Below are 16280 nucleotides of genomic sequence, written 5' to 3' on the forward strand. Positions count from 1 at the left end.
GGCCTTGGGGGGGCTGGCACCTGCATGCACCTCCGTGGGGTTTCCCAGCGGCCCAGCAGAAGAGCCATTTTCAGTAGCAGAACTGAATCGGGCTTAATAAGAAAAGAACCCAGAACGCATCCAAGTCCGTTCCTTGTGATTATTATCTGACAAAGAGAGGACACTGTCCCGTGTGATTGAAGAAAAATTGAGGGAAATTAACGGGCGTCTATGGTGGGGGATGGAGAGATTGTAAAAATACTTCCATTGTCACCTTGAAATTTCTGCCTGGTAAAACTGACTTGAGCAATGGGCGCTTCCTCTGCTCTGGAGCCGGCTGTGGGGCCAGAACCCCAGCCCCGTCCGTCGCTTAGCAGTGGCTGCTGACCGATGGACCCTCTGCCTCCCTTTCTCATCTGTAAGGTGGGAATGATGGCCTCCGGCTCCTCAAGGGGCAGTGAGAATTGGAGTTGATGTTTGGAAAACGGGAGAGTGTACCTGCCGCTGGGTAACTGGGGAGTCAGTGGGTAACTGGTGGGTCCCTGGTGTGTCGCCAGGTGACTGGTGGGTCCCTGGTGTGTCGCCGGGTGACTGGTGGGTCCCTGGTGTGTCGCTGGGTGACTGGTGGGCGGCAGAGCAACTGGCCCTGTCTGGTCGGGGTAGAAATTCTCAGTCTCTGCGCCTGTCTGGCAGTGCTGATGAAGGGCGGGAGACAGCATCTTGCCTGTCCTGGGTCTTCCAAACCCATAGGCTGTTATTTCTGGAAATGTTTATTTCCTATGTGCTTCTATATCTTTTAGTGTGTTTCTGTAGTTTTAGTATTTGCTCACTGTTTTCTCCTTTAGATACCATTCACATCAGTTAATTTGTAATTTGGTAGAAGTATTAGTTCAAGCTGTAGCAATAATGGCAACATTTTCACTTTTTCTAAGAAGCATGTGTCTGTCTAAAGGTTTGGGACCGCCGAAAGGGATCGCTCATACACAGCTCATCAGTGTTGACAGGTAACTTGGCTCTTAGGTGTTTCCCGTTCGTAGGCTGTGTGTAACCCCATGTCCTTGTGCGTATATAAACCTGTGAGCCGAGCTGTGGCATTCGAGGGGGCTTCCTTAGAAAATTAACTTGTTGGTGATATCTTAACAACTGGAATACATTTGTCACTCACAAGCATAGAGCATATTTCTTGGAATTACGCTGGAGTTATTTTCTGAAATTAACTATGTGGAATTTACCTGAGTGATAAGAAAGCAATTGTAAACTTGATTTTGATGTCATGTATAAAGTTTATTTAGGAACGGCTGTGTTTTTAAATATTCGTTTATCTTAATTCTTCTTTTAAATTCTTTTTTTTTTTCTTTTTAGGGTCACACCAGCAGCATATGGAAGTTCCTAGGCTAGGGGCTGAATTGGAGCTGCAGCTGCTGGCCTTTGCCACAGCCACAGCAAATACCAGATCTGAGCCGTGTCTGTGGCCTACACTGCAGCTCGAGGCAACGCTGGATCCTTAACCCACTGGGAAAGGCCAGGGGTGAAACCCCCATCCTCATGAATGCTAGTCGGATCCTTAACCTACTGAGCCACAGCGGAAACTCCCTCCTTTTAAATTCTTGACAGTTTAGATTCAGAATAAGTTTTTTGTTGTTGTTTTGTTTTTAGAGCTGCCCCCTCGGCACATGGAAGCTCCCAGACTGGGGGTCAGATCGGAGTTGCAGCTGCCAACCCACACCACAGCCACAGCAACGTGGGAGCTGAGCCGCATCCGAGACCTACACCTCAGCTCACAGCAACCCTGGGTCCTTAACCCACTGAGCGAGGCCAGGGATTGAACCCTCGTCCTCCTGGATACTGGTCAGGTTCGTTACCCTGCACCACGACGGGAACTCCTAGATTCAGAATAAATTTTAAATGAAGTGACCTCCTAGGCGGCAGTAAAGAAAGACCCTGGTTTCATCGTGTGTTCACCCTGAGCCTCTGCTCGCATCTTTGCTCTGGGGCCTGTTTACGGCTTCCTGGGCACTGGTGCTCTTCCCACTTGGGGCCTCGGAGCCTGTTCTACCTCCAGGTACCGGCTGCTTTTGGAGTAGCTCCACTGTGATGGAGCGGAATGCTCGACGGAAGCCGATCGTTCTCAGTGTAAACTGTGTCCGCAGCCTCCTCTCTCCTGAGTCTCGTCCTGGACCCGGGCAGCCAGCAGCTGGTGGCCGGCAGTGCGGACGGCCAGGTGAGGGCCACCCTGCGAGCGTGTGCAGGAGGGCTCGGTTCCACGACGGCTTCGGGGTCTCTGCTGGGGCCCGTCCCCGCGCCCAGGGCTCTGGAGAAGCTCCAGGAGCAAACTGGGCCTGTGGCCGGCTGGGGGTGGCAGCTCGATACGTTTGGAGAAATGCGAAGATAGTTGATCTTTCTAGACTAGGTTTTAGGTGGGCAAGTCAGGGTTACTTCTCAAAGCTGGGGTGCGTGTCTCCTTTGTGCTGGAGTCTGGGAAGGCTGCCGTGTTAGGAGATAGCCCCCCATCTTCCTCCCACGAGTCCCTCATTTCCACTTCGGAGGCCTCTGTCCCCAGCAGTGGGGACCCCCAGGGAGCCATTCACCACGACACCAGGGGTCCTGCCATTTACCCCGTTCTCACCCATCTGCCCGGGATGGGTGGGGCTCAGGCCCCAGACGGGCTGCCCCTGGGAGGCCGATGGCAGGTCGTCCCCCCACGGCCCATGTGACTGGGCTGCGACGGTGTTCCCACGACCCCTTCCCCAGGTCAGACGGGCAGCTGGATGAAGGGCCCCACGGGGGTCTGGGGTCCCCAGCACAGTGGAGTGGGGCCGTGACCGTCCCGGGAGGATGGGTTCACCCACCTGGAAGCTTTGGCATTTTTAGGGCAGCCCGCTGCTCAGGCGTGAGGCTGAGACCCCTGGCCACGGGGGCTGAGCTCCCTCTGCAGCCCCACCCTCCCCAGAGAGGGTGGCCCATCCTGGCGTGACCTGAGGGTTCCAGAAGTCCCCTCGTTGACATGACCAATGACACCCTGCCACCCTCTGCAGGAAACTTCAGGGGTTTTAGCCACTGCCGGGCGGGTCCACGACCAAGTGCCTGTCTCTTGTTATAAGTTACGGGGTCAGGGGGATGTTTTTGAAGCTGAGATAAGTTTTCCTTTTTGACAAGAGTTGAGCTTGGCACCCGGGGATGCGTCAGCTGTGTTCTCAGTGTTGCTGGGAGGGGCTGGGGGCTGGGTCTGCCCCCGGAGTCAGGGGTGCCCCGGAGGGGTCTCGTCTCGGTTTGGGGAGCGAGCAAGGGGAGATGGGGTCAGAGGCCAAAGAAGAGCACGGGGCGGGGGGGGTGCGTCTGAGGCCGCATGGGCCGCCCCCCAGCTCTGTGGCTTCCTGCTCTCACCTCACCTCTCGGCTTCTTGCTGTCCCAGCTTTGGGTGTTCAGTTTGGCTGAAGGTCACCATTACCGCCTTGTGACTCGAGTTGACCTAAGGAAACAGAGGGACACTTTCTCCACCAGGAAGCTGAGCAGCTGCCCAGGTGATGGCCCCAGACCCTCCCTTAGCCTGTGTGGGGGGGGAGGGGGAGGGGGAGAAGCCAGGGTCCTGGGACTGAAGCTGACCAGGACTCGATCCCAGCCTGAACCCAGATTGGGACTTGAACCCATGTGCCAGGACTCGAATCCAGCCAAAACCAAATTTGGGACTTAAACCAACAGTTTTTAAGTTAAAATCACTCACCCAGTGTCTGGACTTGCTGAGGTCCAGGTTCTCTGGGTCTCAGTGCAGAAGGAATTCAGCAGGAGACAAAGCGCCAGGCAAGCAGTAGATTCATTCAGATAAGATGCTTGTGAGAGATGCCAGCGGGCAGGCATGGAGGCTCTGCCCCGAGGGTCAGGCGGGCTGCAGTTTATCCCCCAAGGAACGTGGGGAGGGGACGAGACGGCCTCGTCCTCGTCCTCGTCTTGGAGTCCACGGCAGGCCGACATCACCAGCTCCTCCTTCGCATCTGGTGAGAGCGTCGTGGACCCTGTGAGGTCAGACCAGGGCTGTCAGGGTGCTTGTTCCCATCCGCGGAAGGGCGGTAGCAGATGCTCAGATATGTAGACTCGTCTCGGGTTTCCGTCTAGTGAAGCTGTCCCCCTCGGAATGTCATCGTCCCCCAAACTCCGGTCCTTGGTCCTAAGGACCGTTGTCCTGCTGGACTCGAGCGCAGGCTGCACTGCATCTTTCACGTGGTGACCTGAGGCAGAGCTCGTGCTTTTATTTGTAGCTTTATAGTTAAGCAAGGCTGCTTCCTTCTAAGATGATCTGACGGCTTTCTTGAGCCGTCATTAACGTCCAGGGGCTCCCAAATTCCCCTAGGTGTCCTCCTCTCTCTGTGGTCCCCGCTGGGACTTCTACAGCCACCGTGTGACTGTCCCACTCCGTCTCTATCAGGGTCTGGGGGCATGAGGGGCGAAGCTCACATCGCTGAGCAGAGGGCCCCGTGTCCAGCCTCTTTGCTGTCTGGCAGGGGCCCCGGGGGCCATGGCTTTTCTTGCCCAGCCCACTCATCCCACCTGGCGGCGCTGCCCCTTCTCCCTGCTCGGAGCCATGTCCGTCCTCCGTCAGCAGGTCCCCAGTATCTGCGCCGTCCTGAAGGAGCTGACGAAGCTGGAAAACTGCTGATTTTGCAGTTAAATCTTGCTCATGACTTTTTCGAGGGCAAATGCAGTCCTTTCATTTTCAGGCTACCGCAGGTACGCCACTGCTCTGCCTCGCTTCAGGTTTAGCATCACTGGTGTTCTCTCCGTTAGTTTGTAGTCTTCTTTTAAATAAGTGGTTTTAAGCTTTTTCTTTTTAAAGTAGGTCAGAAGTTGCCATTATCCAATAGATCTTTTAAAAAAAATTAAAAAATTTTTAGTAGAGTAGATTTGCAATGTTCTATCAATTTCTGCTGTTCAGCAAAGTGACCGCATTATACAAATGTTTACATTCTTTTGCTCACATCATCTTCCATCATGTTCCATCGCAAGTGACTGGGTAGAGTTCCCTGTGCTGCACAGCAGGACCTCATCGCCTGTGCACTGCAAAGGCAGTCGTTTGCATCTACTGACCCCAGACTCCCAGCCCATCCCACTCCCTGCCTCTCCTTCCTGGCGAACCCGAGTCTGCGGTCCATGTTCATGACCCGTTTCTGTTCCGTAGAGAGATCACTTGTGCCATATTTTAGACTCCACATGTAAGTGATATCACATGGTACCTTTTTTTCTCTTTCTGACTTACTTCACTTGGCATGAGAGTCTCTAGTTCCATCCATGTTGCTGTAAATGGCATTATTTTGTTCTTTTTTATGGCTGAGTAGTATTCCATTATGTATAGGTACTGCATCTTCTTAATCCACTCATCTGTCTGGACATTTAGGTTGTTTCCATGTCTTGGCGATTGTGAATAGTGCTGCAGTGAATATAGGGGTGCATGTGTCTTTTTCAACAAAAGTTTTGTCTGGATATATGCCCAGGAGGGGGACTGCTGGGTCCCATGGTCGCTCTATATTGAGTTTTCTGAGGAGCCTCCATCCTGTTCTCAACAGTGCTTGTACCAATTTACATTCCCACCGGCGGTGCAGGAGGGTTCCTTTTTCTCCACACCCTCTCCAGCATTTGTCGTTTGTCGATGGTGGCCATTCTGACTGGTGAGAGGTGGTATGTCAGGGTAGTTTTGATGTGCATTTCTCTCATAATCAGGGATGTTGAGCGTTTTTCCATGTGCCTGTGGGCCCTCTGCACATCTTCTTTGGAGAAATGTCTGTTCAGGTCTTCTGCCCATTTTTCGGTTGGGTTGTTTGTTTCTTTGTTGTCGAGTTGTCTGAGTTGTTTGTGTATTTTGGAGACTGAACCTTTGTCGGCTGACTCATTTGCAAAGGTTTTCTCCCGCTCTGTGGGCTGTCTTTTCATTCTTTTGATGGTTCCTTTACTGTGCAGAGGATTTTGCGTTTCCTTAGGTCCCATTGGTTTACTTGTGTCTCTACTGTCGTTATTCTAGGAGGCGGATCCGACAGGATGTCGCTGTGATTTATGTCCAAGGACATTCGGCCTGTTTCCCCCAGGAGTTTTGTAGTATCTGGGCTTCCATTTAGGTCCTTGAGCCATTTCGAGTTTATTTTTGCGGATGGTGTTAGACAGCGTTCTCATTTCATTCTCTTACATGCCGTTGTCCAGTTTTCCAAGCACCACTTATTGAGACTCTCTTTCCTCCACTGTATGCTCTTGCTCCTTTGTCATAGTTTAGTTGACCGCAGGTACTTGTCATGGGTTAGTTGACCATGGTTGGCCAGAGGTGCTTGGGTTTCTTTCTGGGCTTTCTCTCTTGCTCCATTGATCTGGATGTCTGGCTTTGTGCCGGTACCGCGCTGCTGACCGTAGCTGTGTCATGGACTTGGGGTCAGGGAGCCTCATTCCTCCAGGTCCCTTTTTTCCTTTCAGTGTAGCTTTGGCTACTCGAGGTCTTTTGTGTTTCCATACAAATTTTATTTTATTTTATTATTATTTTAACTTAATTTATTTTATTTTATTTTTTGTCTTTTTAGGGCCACACCCCTGACATATGGAAGTTCCCAGGCTAGTGGTTGAATCAGAGCTGTAGCTGCCGGCCGACACCACAGGCACAGCAACTCGAGATCTGAACCATGTCTGCGACCTATCCCACAGCTCCCGGCAACGCTGGATCCTTAACCCACTGAGTGAGGCCAGGGATAGAACCCGTGTCCTCATGGATGCCAGTCAGATTTGTTTCCGCTGAGCCATGATGGGAACTCCTCAATACAAATTTTAAAATATTTTGTTCTGGTGGTAAATCTATTTTTTCCTAATGTTTCTATCTTGGCTTTCATTATTTCATGTGTAAATACCTATTTATTACCGAGTAAGCCTTACCCCCACTATTTTTATTTTATTTTATTTCTTGCCTTTTTATATTTTTAGGGCTGCATCCATGGCATTTGGAGGTTCCCAGGCTAGGGGTCGAATCGGAGCTGGAGTTGCTGACCTAAGCTACAGTGACAGCAACAAGGGACCCGAGCTGTGTCTGTGACCTACACACCACAGCTCAGGGCAACGCCGGATCCTCAACCCCCTGAGCAAGGCCAGGGATCGAACCTGAAACCTCATGGTTCCTAGTCGGGTTCATCAACCACTGAGCCACGACGGGAGCTCCACCCCCACTTTAAATCCCAGTTAAACTCTGAGTAGACCGTGTGGCTCTCTCCTTGCCACTCCGTCTCTCCCTACAGGGCCCCCGATCCAGGGTCTCGCTTTTACTTCTCATACTGAGCTTTATAATGCAGGAGCCCGGCTGCGCCAGGGCTTGCATCCGGGTTAGCACAGCAACGGAGCATTGCCCGCGGCAGGGTCGGCGCCTAGCCCTCGCCTTGACGAATTGTTTGAATGTCAGATCTCAGATTATCGTAACTCTTTTCCTAGAAGACAGCCAGCTTCCTCCCACTAAGGAAGAGGTCGAAGAGACACTTCCTGTGCTGAGCCTGGCCCCCTGTGAGTGTGAACTGTAAGTACCACCTGCTCCACCAAGGCCGTGTGTGCGGAAAGCTGCCTAGAATGATGAAAACAAAGCCAGAGTGTTTTTGTCTGTTGAGTAGCAATAACTGTAAGTGCTCTTAGGATTGCATATTTTAAAGGTTAAGGTTGGTAGTCTTGGCCGGTTATTTTTGAGTCAGTTTAATAATAGAAAGGAGATGATTACAAATGTTCTCGACCCAAGTCTAACGACATCTTGGCTTCTGTATCAGGGCAAAGGGTCAACGAGATCATAACTCATTCTAAACCTTGCCCCACATGTGCCCTGTATCATACATTTAAACTTGACCCCGAAGTAATTTGATCTATCTGTGTTTGATAGAAATATTTTAAATGATCAGCAAGGCTAGGAAGCCACCGTGTAATTCTGATGAAATGACTGTGGTTTGAGTCCATTCTCCTCTGCTCTGCACAGAGCATGGAGAGCTCTGGAGAGGACTGAGGACCAGCCTCTGGTCCTGCGGGGCTGGGAGACTCAAGGAGGCTGCTGGTGCGGCTGCAGCCCCGCTGTGTTTGCAGGCCGGTCAGCCGTGTCTCTGCACAGGCGTCCTGCCTGGTCTGCACTGGGGGGGGGAGGGGGGAACAGGGTGGGAGCAGTACTTGGCTTGTGCCTGAGCTGCCCAGAGGGTCTGAGGCCTTGTGTCCCCACTGTTCCTCAGGGAGCAGTGACCCCACTTCTGCTCAGGACTTAACGTGGCCTCCCAGCAATTGGCGTCAGGTTTCTCAGGTCCTGTGTCACCTGCTCCTCCCGTGTGGAGAAGCAGTGTAGCCCTTGGTGCTGGGGAGCTGAAGCTGAGGGAGAGGAGCTCTGCCGAGTTTTCTTCTTTCCTTTTAATCTTAGTCTTTCTTCCAGGAACGCCAGCTGCTTGTGGATTGGAAGCTCGGCTGGTTTATTCATATTTAACTTGGCAAACTTTGAATTGGAGGCTGTTTTACATTTCAAGGGTAAGACCGACATTCAAGTAACTTTAGTAGTTTCGTCTGCCATTTGGGGTAACAGTTTTAGTGCAGGAAGCCTGGCATTTGAGTTTGAGGACGAGACGCTCTGGTCCCTAGGGTCACAGGCTCTCACCTGGGTCACAGCCTGGCCTCGCATGGATGCAGCCTCCCCTCCCATCCTGGCCCCTGTCCTCTCTCTCCGTGTGCATCACCCCCCTCAGTGCTCTGGGGGCTCGGCCAAGGCCACATCGAGGACTCTGTCCGTGTTCCCACCGCAGCCTTGGCGGTGCCTGGGCGCCCTCACGCCCGTCAGGTTGAACTCGTGGTCCCCTCGCCCCTCCTGCTGTCTTCAGGTTCTGTCACTCTGTACGCTGAGCTGAGCTGCGGGGACAGTGACTGGCACCTGCCCGCCTGCTCTGCGCTCTCCAGGGGCCCCGGCTGCTTTGGGATGGAGCCCAGGTGGTGCCTTACCTCCTGTGGGAGCCACACCTCCCTTGTCACCTGTGTGCCTGTGACTTTCCTTGCCTCTCCAAACCCCTGCTGGCCTCAGCACCGATGCCTGCCTCCCCTTCCTGCTGTCTGTCCTTTCAGGCCCAGCCCAGTGTCCCCTGGCCCTGGCTCTGCCTTGTCCCCCACCGCTGTCCTGCCTGGCATTTCACAGCCATGTCGCGTATTTGCATTTGGAGGCTCCCCCCCTCCCCAGCCCCTGAGCTGCTCAGAGGCAGGGCCAGTCCGCTCGTCCTCAGGTCCCCGCCCCCAGCTTGGGCATGCGCAGCGGGCACCCGGGAGACGGCCCTTGGTTCCCACCCGCACCCCCACACCTTCTTGTCTGTTCTCTTGGCTGGAATTCAGAGTTCGGGAGCCTCAGCATTCAAGTTGCCGGATCGTGTGCGATGATGAGCAGACCCTGCGGTCGTAAGGTGGGTGGTGACCCTGCAGCGCGCCCCTCTCCACAGTCTGCCCTGGCCTCCCCGCGTTGTCACGGTGACAGGCTTGCTGGGAGGTCTGTGTGGGAGGTCGGCGAATCACAGGGTGCTGCAGCCACCTCCCGGCAAGCCGGGCGGCCGGAGCAGACCCGAGCAGGTCTGGCCTCGGGAAGCCGTGTCCCCAGCGCGGCGGGTCACCGAGTCTGCTGCCCTGTCCTGTGCAGGCCTTCTGCCTGCTCTCGGCCTTGTTTGGGAAGAAGATCGCCCTGCTGGAGGTGGACCTGGCCGCCCTGCTGAGGTCGCAGCCGCACCCCGGCGTGGGGGCCCGTCTGTCTGTGCTGCCCAGGTACGGCCTTCCAGGAAGGATGTGTGCATGTGTGCGCAGCAGGTGGGAGGATTTAGTCGCCTTTTCACCTTAGGCCTAGAAGGAAAGTTTCGTAAACTCCAGACTGAACCCCGTTGGGAGAATTTACTGCTCACATTGCTGCTTCTCTCTTGCTTAAAACACAGCGACGGGTAGTTTATTTCCATGTGGAACATTATTTCAGGATAGGATATAGATTTTACGACAGCCCTTTTCTTAAGGATAGAAATTCAGGGAGTTCCCATTGTGGCTCAGTGGGTTAAGGACCCAGTGTTGTCTCTGTGAGGATGTGGGTTTGATCCCTGACCTTGCTCAGTGGGTCAAGGATCCGGCTTTGCCACAAGCTGCGGCGTAGGTCACAGATGCGGCTCAGATCCAGGTGTTGCTGCGGCTGTGGCAGAGGCCTCAGCTGTAGCTCCGATTCGACCCCTGGCCCTGAAACTTCTATATGCCGCAGGCACGACTGTAACAAGAAAAATATGCCTGTAACTTCATTTCTTAGAAGGGTAAGCGTTCCCTCCCTGCCCGTTGCACATCTGCGGTGCAGGAATTCATCATTCGTGACTCTTTAAGAGGCACGTTTCCCTGAAGCAGCGCCGTCATGTAAGTTTGTTCTCATGGTTCAGTTCTGTGGTTTTATTTTAGCTCCGGTGTCTCATCGACCTCTCCCCTGTATTTTGGACCCGTTGAAGAAACAAGTGCTAAGCTGGCTCCTCAGAAACAATCTGGTTAGTATAACATTCTCTGAAATACAGAACGCGGGCCCGTCCCTTCTCCGAGGGATGTGTGTTCAGCTTTGCTCTGTCGCTTGGCGAATTCACGTTTGTCGAGGTGAAACGCCGGCGCCTCCTCCTCGGCTCCTTCCTCTCTCTGGCTCTCGCAGGTTTTCACACGGTTTGTGGTGGGGGGATGTGCCAGACCTTCTCCTGAGCTGGGTATAATTGCAGCAATTCAGAACCGTCAAAACGCCGGGTGGTTTCTCTGGTGGCCGGCACGGCGCTGGCACTGGCGGACACTCAGGGATTAGAGATTGTGAGAAGAGCTTGTTCTTGCTGCTCTTCGCAGCAGCGTTTTAATTTTAAAGCCAAATCCAAACGCGATGCTGTTTTTCTTCTGCACCCTTGAGCGTGCATGGCCCAAGCACGTGGACGCTTCCTTACCCGTCCCTGTGCGTCCTGTCACCCCAGCCTGCTTCTCGGGTGTCTTGTATCAGCCAGGCCGTAGTACATGGTTCCTCTTTCAAAATGTTTTCTCATTGTTTTATTCTAAACAGCATCCAAAAAGCCTACATGTTGCTTTTTATAAGGAAATTATTTTTACGATTAACTTCTATTTTAAGAGAGTAGATTTCATTATAGTCCACCTATTTTTACTGTAAGAGTCATTGGTAATGACTTTTATTCCCTTCAGTAGCCAACCCAAAGCTGTAGTCAGTCTTATCACACCTCTCACTGGCCTGTAGGTAAACGGTGGTCGTGGCGGATCAGCGCCCCTCTCGTTCCCTCCCTGGCCTCCGGGCCTCCGTCTCTCTGCCCCCGGTGCAGCCTGGCCATCACGTCTGGTCCCGTGGCTCTGGGCACAGACCGTCCCCGCCTCTTCTCTTGGACTTTTTCTCGGGCAGGCCCGCCCTCACGGCCGCTTTGGTGTGGGTGACGCCAGCAGCCCTGAGTCCTTGCCTTCAGGACAGGCTTCCCTCCTGAGCGACACTCGGGGCCTGGAGGGTCAGCCTTTCGGTCCCTCACTGGAGCTGCGACTCAGGCTGGACGAAAGTCTTTGTTTGTTTGTTTGCTTTTTAGGGCCGCAGCCACGGCACATGGAGGTTCCCAGGCTAGGGGTCCACTTGGAGCTGCAGTTGCCGGCCTCCGCCAGAGCCACAGCAACGCCCGATCCTTAACCCATTGAGCGAGGCCAGGGATCGAACCCCCGACCTCGTGGTTCCTAGTCGGATTTGTTTCTGCTGAACCATGAGGGGAACTCCTCAGTACAAATTTTAAAATATTTTGTTCTGGTGGTAAATCTATTTTTTCCTAATGTTTCTGTCTCCTAATGAAATCTCGACCTCCCCGCCTGCCCACCCTTCTTCTCCTCTGAGCCGCGCCCGTCTCTTTCCTGGCTTGGGTGCCGAACGGCATTTGGTCCAACGTGGGCACAGGGACCAGCCTTGGCCCTGCTCGGCCCTTCGCTTCTCATCGCCTGCGTTTGTCTGATCCCCAGGTCCTCCTAAGCCATTTGTCGTTCCTGTCCGTCTCCCACATTTCCCTGCTGTGCTTTCTCGGCCGCCGTCCCCAGAAGGCCCTCTTCATCTCCCATCATGAGGTGTCTTGCCTCGGCATGCCACGTCCCGTCGAATGTCGTGTCATGTCACGCTGGCTGTCCCGGCACGCCTGTACCGCTTACCACGTCACGCCACACACCACATCACGTGAGGTCCCGCACATCCCGGGGCTCATCCCCTGACGTCACACAGCACATCACATAGAACGTTGCCCTGTGTCACTTCACACCGCAGATCCCACGCCACGCTGTTCCACACCCACCAAACACCACAGCAGCGTGTGTCGCATCACACATGGAACCGCACTTCCCGGCGAAATCTCACATCACGCTGTGCACACATCCGCTTACTCAGCACATTGTCGCGGGCTGTCTCACGTGCAGGGCACCGTTCCCGGGGTAAGGATGCCCTTGGGCAGGATGGACCAGAGCCCTGCTGTCTCCGGAGCCTGCAGTCCAGGGGGGAGGCGAGCCTGGGTCCCGTGTTCACACAGCCGTGAGGTTGCGGGATGAGGCCCGTGAGGCACGATCTCTCCCACGCTTGGCGGAGGCCCTGGCGGAGGTGTGATGGGTTCAGGGATGCAGTGCTGGGCAAGATGGACTGAGCACAGGTCCTGGGGCACGTGCCTGGGCCCATGTGGGAGGGGACTGTGAGAGCAGAGGTGCCCGGGATGGGGGGCGGCTCAGAGGAGACCCCGGTGCCCTGAGCCCCCACTTCAGTTCACCCTCCTTTGTCATCATGGCTGTGCGCCTTTTACGAAAATTAAAAAATATTGTTCATGTATAATTTTGTTTTTTTCTGCGGGAGGGTCCGTCTGAATACCCACTGCAGCATATGGCATAAGAAACGGGAGTGAGCTCCACCCTTCAAACAGCAGCTCCCGCAGAGAGTTTAGATTCCTGAAGGGTCATTATGGCAAATGACCTCGGTATGTAATGTGATCTTGTGCTTTATTCATAGGGTTAGGGAGTCTGTTTTTCATGTTCTTTAAAAAACAGTTTCTGTTCATTTATTTCTTATTTCTTTTTTCATTTTTAAAAAATTTTTATCTTTAGAGCCACACCTGCAGCATATGGAAGTTCCCAGGCTGGGGTTGAGTTGGAGCTGCAGCTGCTGGCCTGCCCCGCAGCCACAGCAACACCAAATCCAAGCCGCGCTGTGACCTACACCACAGCTCACAGTAACCCTGGATGCCTAACCCACTGAGCGAGGCCAGGGATTGAACCTGCATCTTCGTGGATACTAGTCATTCTTAACCTGCAGAGCCACGACAGGAACTCACACTTTTTTTGTTTCTTAATCGAAGTATTTACAATTTTGTGTGAATTTCGGGTGCGCAGCCGAGTGTGTCCGTCTTGCGCGTGTGAGTTTGTCCATATTCTTCCCTTGGGCTCTCCTCCATTATGGTTTATGGGAGGTGGGGAATATCACGTCCTGTGTGTGCGGTAAATCCTTGCTGTGCATCTGGTTATATGTGGTAGCGTGCATCTCTTTACATGCCTCTTGTCTGTATTTTTTTGTTGTGGTAGCAGAGAAATAACATCAAATTTACCGTTTTAACCGTATTTAAGTTCATTGGCATTAAGTAACTTCATCTTGTTGGGCAACATGAAAGTCTTTTTGAATCATTTTCTTAATTAATACCCCAAATAGACTTGTATTAGAATTCTTTGGAATAACTTGTGACTAACAAATATTAATTAAAATAGCTAATGGGTGGAATGATACCAGGTGGCTCAGAGAATATTCCGAAATTCCAAATATGTTTTCACTTGAAGAAAATTACTTGCAGGAACTCTTTGGATTGCGATGCCGTCTGTCTCTTGCCTTTAGGAGTGTGCTCAGCTGCCATCAGCCACGCCAGGGACTGCATTTCCAAAGTGCACATTTCTATGCGGCAAAATCTATGGTGAAACACGTGATTTTATTTCCCTTTTCCCCCACTGAATTCACTTGTTTCTATGGCTTGTTTTTACACGTTTTATTTAGAGCACCCCTTAAAATGCAGTCAACTTTTTTTACCAGTGTGCATCCTTCCAGATGCGCGTACCTGATCTGTGTGCCGAGCCGAGACGTCACGGCTAAGTGACACTCAAGCTTTAGAACAAACCCTTCAGTAAGAACAATTGTCTAAACTGTAAGGTTTATCACAGAGATTGTACTTGCTTTGTATCCAGAGGCTGGTGACATTTTAAAGCATTGACTTTCTATGACAGTTTTATGTGCTATTTAGAAAATATTCATATGGAAAATTGAAGGCGATGACGGATTCATAGTCATGCTATAATCTCATCCCTCTACTTACAAAGCAGCCTATAAATAATGAAAAATTATAGTTGATGAGGTGTAGTTATATTTTAATGCTTAAAGCATTTGTTAAAATAATATGCAGTTATGTATTTATGAACTTTATTCTAGTGCTTTCAAGATTTCAGGACTTTCTCATAGTCAAGTTCACTACCGTGTCTCTAACTTTATTATCTTATCCTGAAATTATTTTCCTCTTGGCCTTATTTTTCTTGGAAGAGGTCTGTCCTTCTCACCTGATGCCGAGCTGGAGCTGGAGAGGTTTTCTGGGCCCTCTGGGCGCAGCTGTATTTCCTGTTCCCCTGGGGCCTCTGGGTCTCAGCTCCCTGGGTGCCTCTGTGCCCAGTGGGTTCGATGGGTTTTTGGCGAGAATGTGGCTCAAGTTATCAGGTTTGAAACAGTTCCAGAAAAAGAACTGAATTTCTTTGTTTAAAAAAATAAGAGATCTATTTTTAGAATTGCTCAATATTATGTAATTACCCTTTTTTTCTGAAGCTATTTTATAATTTTGGACAGAATATTCATGTTGAACACCAAGTATTAAATGTATGTAAAAATAATTCTGGCATAATTATTTTGTGTGAAACCTTTTTTTTTTTTTTTGGTCTTTTTGCCATTTTCTTAGGCCACTCCTGCGGCATATGGAGGTTCCCAGGCTAGGGCTCGAATCGGAGCTGTAGCCACCAGCCTACGCCAGAGCCACAGCAACGCAGGATCCAAGCCGCGTCTGCGACCTACACCACAGCTCACGGCAACGCCAGAACCTTGACCCACTGAGCAAGGCCAGGGATCGAACCCGAAACCTCATGGCTCCTAGTTGGATTCGTTAGCCACTGCGCCATAACGGGAACTCCAAAATCATTTTTGAGATTTGTCAATATTTGTGGTAAGTTCATGAGATCTAATCAGAGTTCTAATCAATCAAAAGTGCTGTGGGAAACTTACAGCATCTTAAAAATAGGATGGGGGAGTTCCCTTGTGGACCAGTGGGTTAAGGATCCAGCATCACTGCAGCAGCTTGGGTCACTCCCGTGGTGCGGGTTGTATCCCTGGCCCTGGGAACTTCCATATGCTGTGGGTGTGGCCAAAAAAAATAGGATAAGTGGTTTCATTGCTATTAAAATCATGGATGTAATTATGTTTTAGTGGCTTGTCTTTCTTATTATTCTATCGTGATAAAAACATAAGAGAGAAATTTGACCTAGTTTAAGATATTTTTCAAAATTATTATTTCTTTTTAGGGCTGTGCCTGTGGCATATGGAAGTTCCCCGGTTAGGGATCAAATTGGAGCTGTAGCTGCTGGCCTGTGCCGCAGCCACGGCAAGCTACATCTGAGCCACATCTGTGACCTACACTGCAGCTTATGGCAATGATGGATCCCTGATCCACTGAGTGAGGTCAGGAATCAAACCCATGTCCTCACAGACACTGTGGCAGGTTCTTAACCTGCTGAGCCACAGTGGGAACTCCCAGATAATTTTGAAGATAATTGCTCTTTCTGTTTGTAGAGGCCCCTACAGTGAATTGTTCCTTGCTGGCTGGATTTTAGGGTCCTGTGGACAGAATTCCAGAGACTGAGGTCCACGTGGGCCTGTTCCATCACGCGTGGGCAGCCTCTTCCGATCGCGCCCTCTGGGGGCTGATGGTTCAGCACTTGAGTACTTGAAATACACTCTGCAGTCAGTATCATTGAGGGAGTGAGAAAGATGCCTTTTCTGTGTGTGTGTGTGTGTGTGTGTGTGTGTGTGTGTGTGTGTGTGTGTGTGTGTGTGTGTGTGTGTGTGTGTCTGTGTGTGCGCGCGCGCGCACGCAGGCTTTTAAGGGCCTTGATTTAACCTTTTCGGTCTTGTTGGCTTGGCACCAGGTAGGAAACCTCTTAAATCCGTAGATCGTGTGGCCTTGGCTGTTTTGGGGAGTGCGTTCCTGTCCCCCAGG

General features: G+C 51.8%; 1 protein-coding gene across 50 annotated transcripts in view; it reads left to right on the forward strand.

Annotated features, from left to right (window-relative positions):
- The window catches only part of WDR27 (WD repeat domain 27), a 182151-nt gene that overhangs the window by 22304 nt on the left and 143567 nt on the right, over nucleotides 1–16280 (forward strand). For 32 of the 50 annotated variants that reach the window (XR_014843064.1, XR_014843096.1, XR_014843004.1 and 29 more), the window contains 8 exons: nucleotides 932–983; nucleotides 2130–2200; nucleotides 3392–3500; nucleotides 7423–7504; nucleotides 8387–8478; nucleotides 9325–9392; nucleotides 9623–9744; nucleotides 10408–10490. Coding sequence is in view for 35 of the 50 variants with exons in the window: in XM_085021132.1 (XP_084877258.1) it covers nucleotides 932–983; nucleotides 2130–2200; nucleotides 3392–3500; nucleotides 7423–7504; nucleotides 8387–8478; nucleotides 9325–9392; nucleotides 9623–9744; nucleotides 10408–10490 (679 nt within the window). In the remaining 15 variants the exon portion in view is untranslated. Of the gene's footprint in view, nucleotides 1–931; nucleotides 984–2129; nucleotides 2201–3391; nucleotides 3501–7422; nucleotides 7505–8386; nucleotides 8479–9324; nucleotides 9393–9622; nucleotides 9745–10407; nucleotides 10491–12271; nucleotides 12685–16280 lie in introns of those variants that run through there. The other 18 variants (XR_014843126.1, XR_014843133.1, XR_014843122.1 and 15 more) reach the window with 2 other exon arrangements.

Source organism: Sus scrofa, chromosome 1 (genome assembly GCF_054392235.1).
Source record: "Sus scrofa isolate SSC_HxYL_T2T_F1_AM1 chromosome 1, Sscrofa_HxYL_maternal_Yorkshire_Landrace_v2.0, whole genome shotgun sequence".
In the NCBI taxonomy this organism is placed as follows: Eukaryota; Metazoa; Chordata; class Mammalia; order Artiodactyla; family Suidae; genus Sus; species Sus scrofa.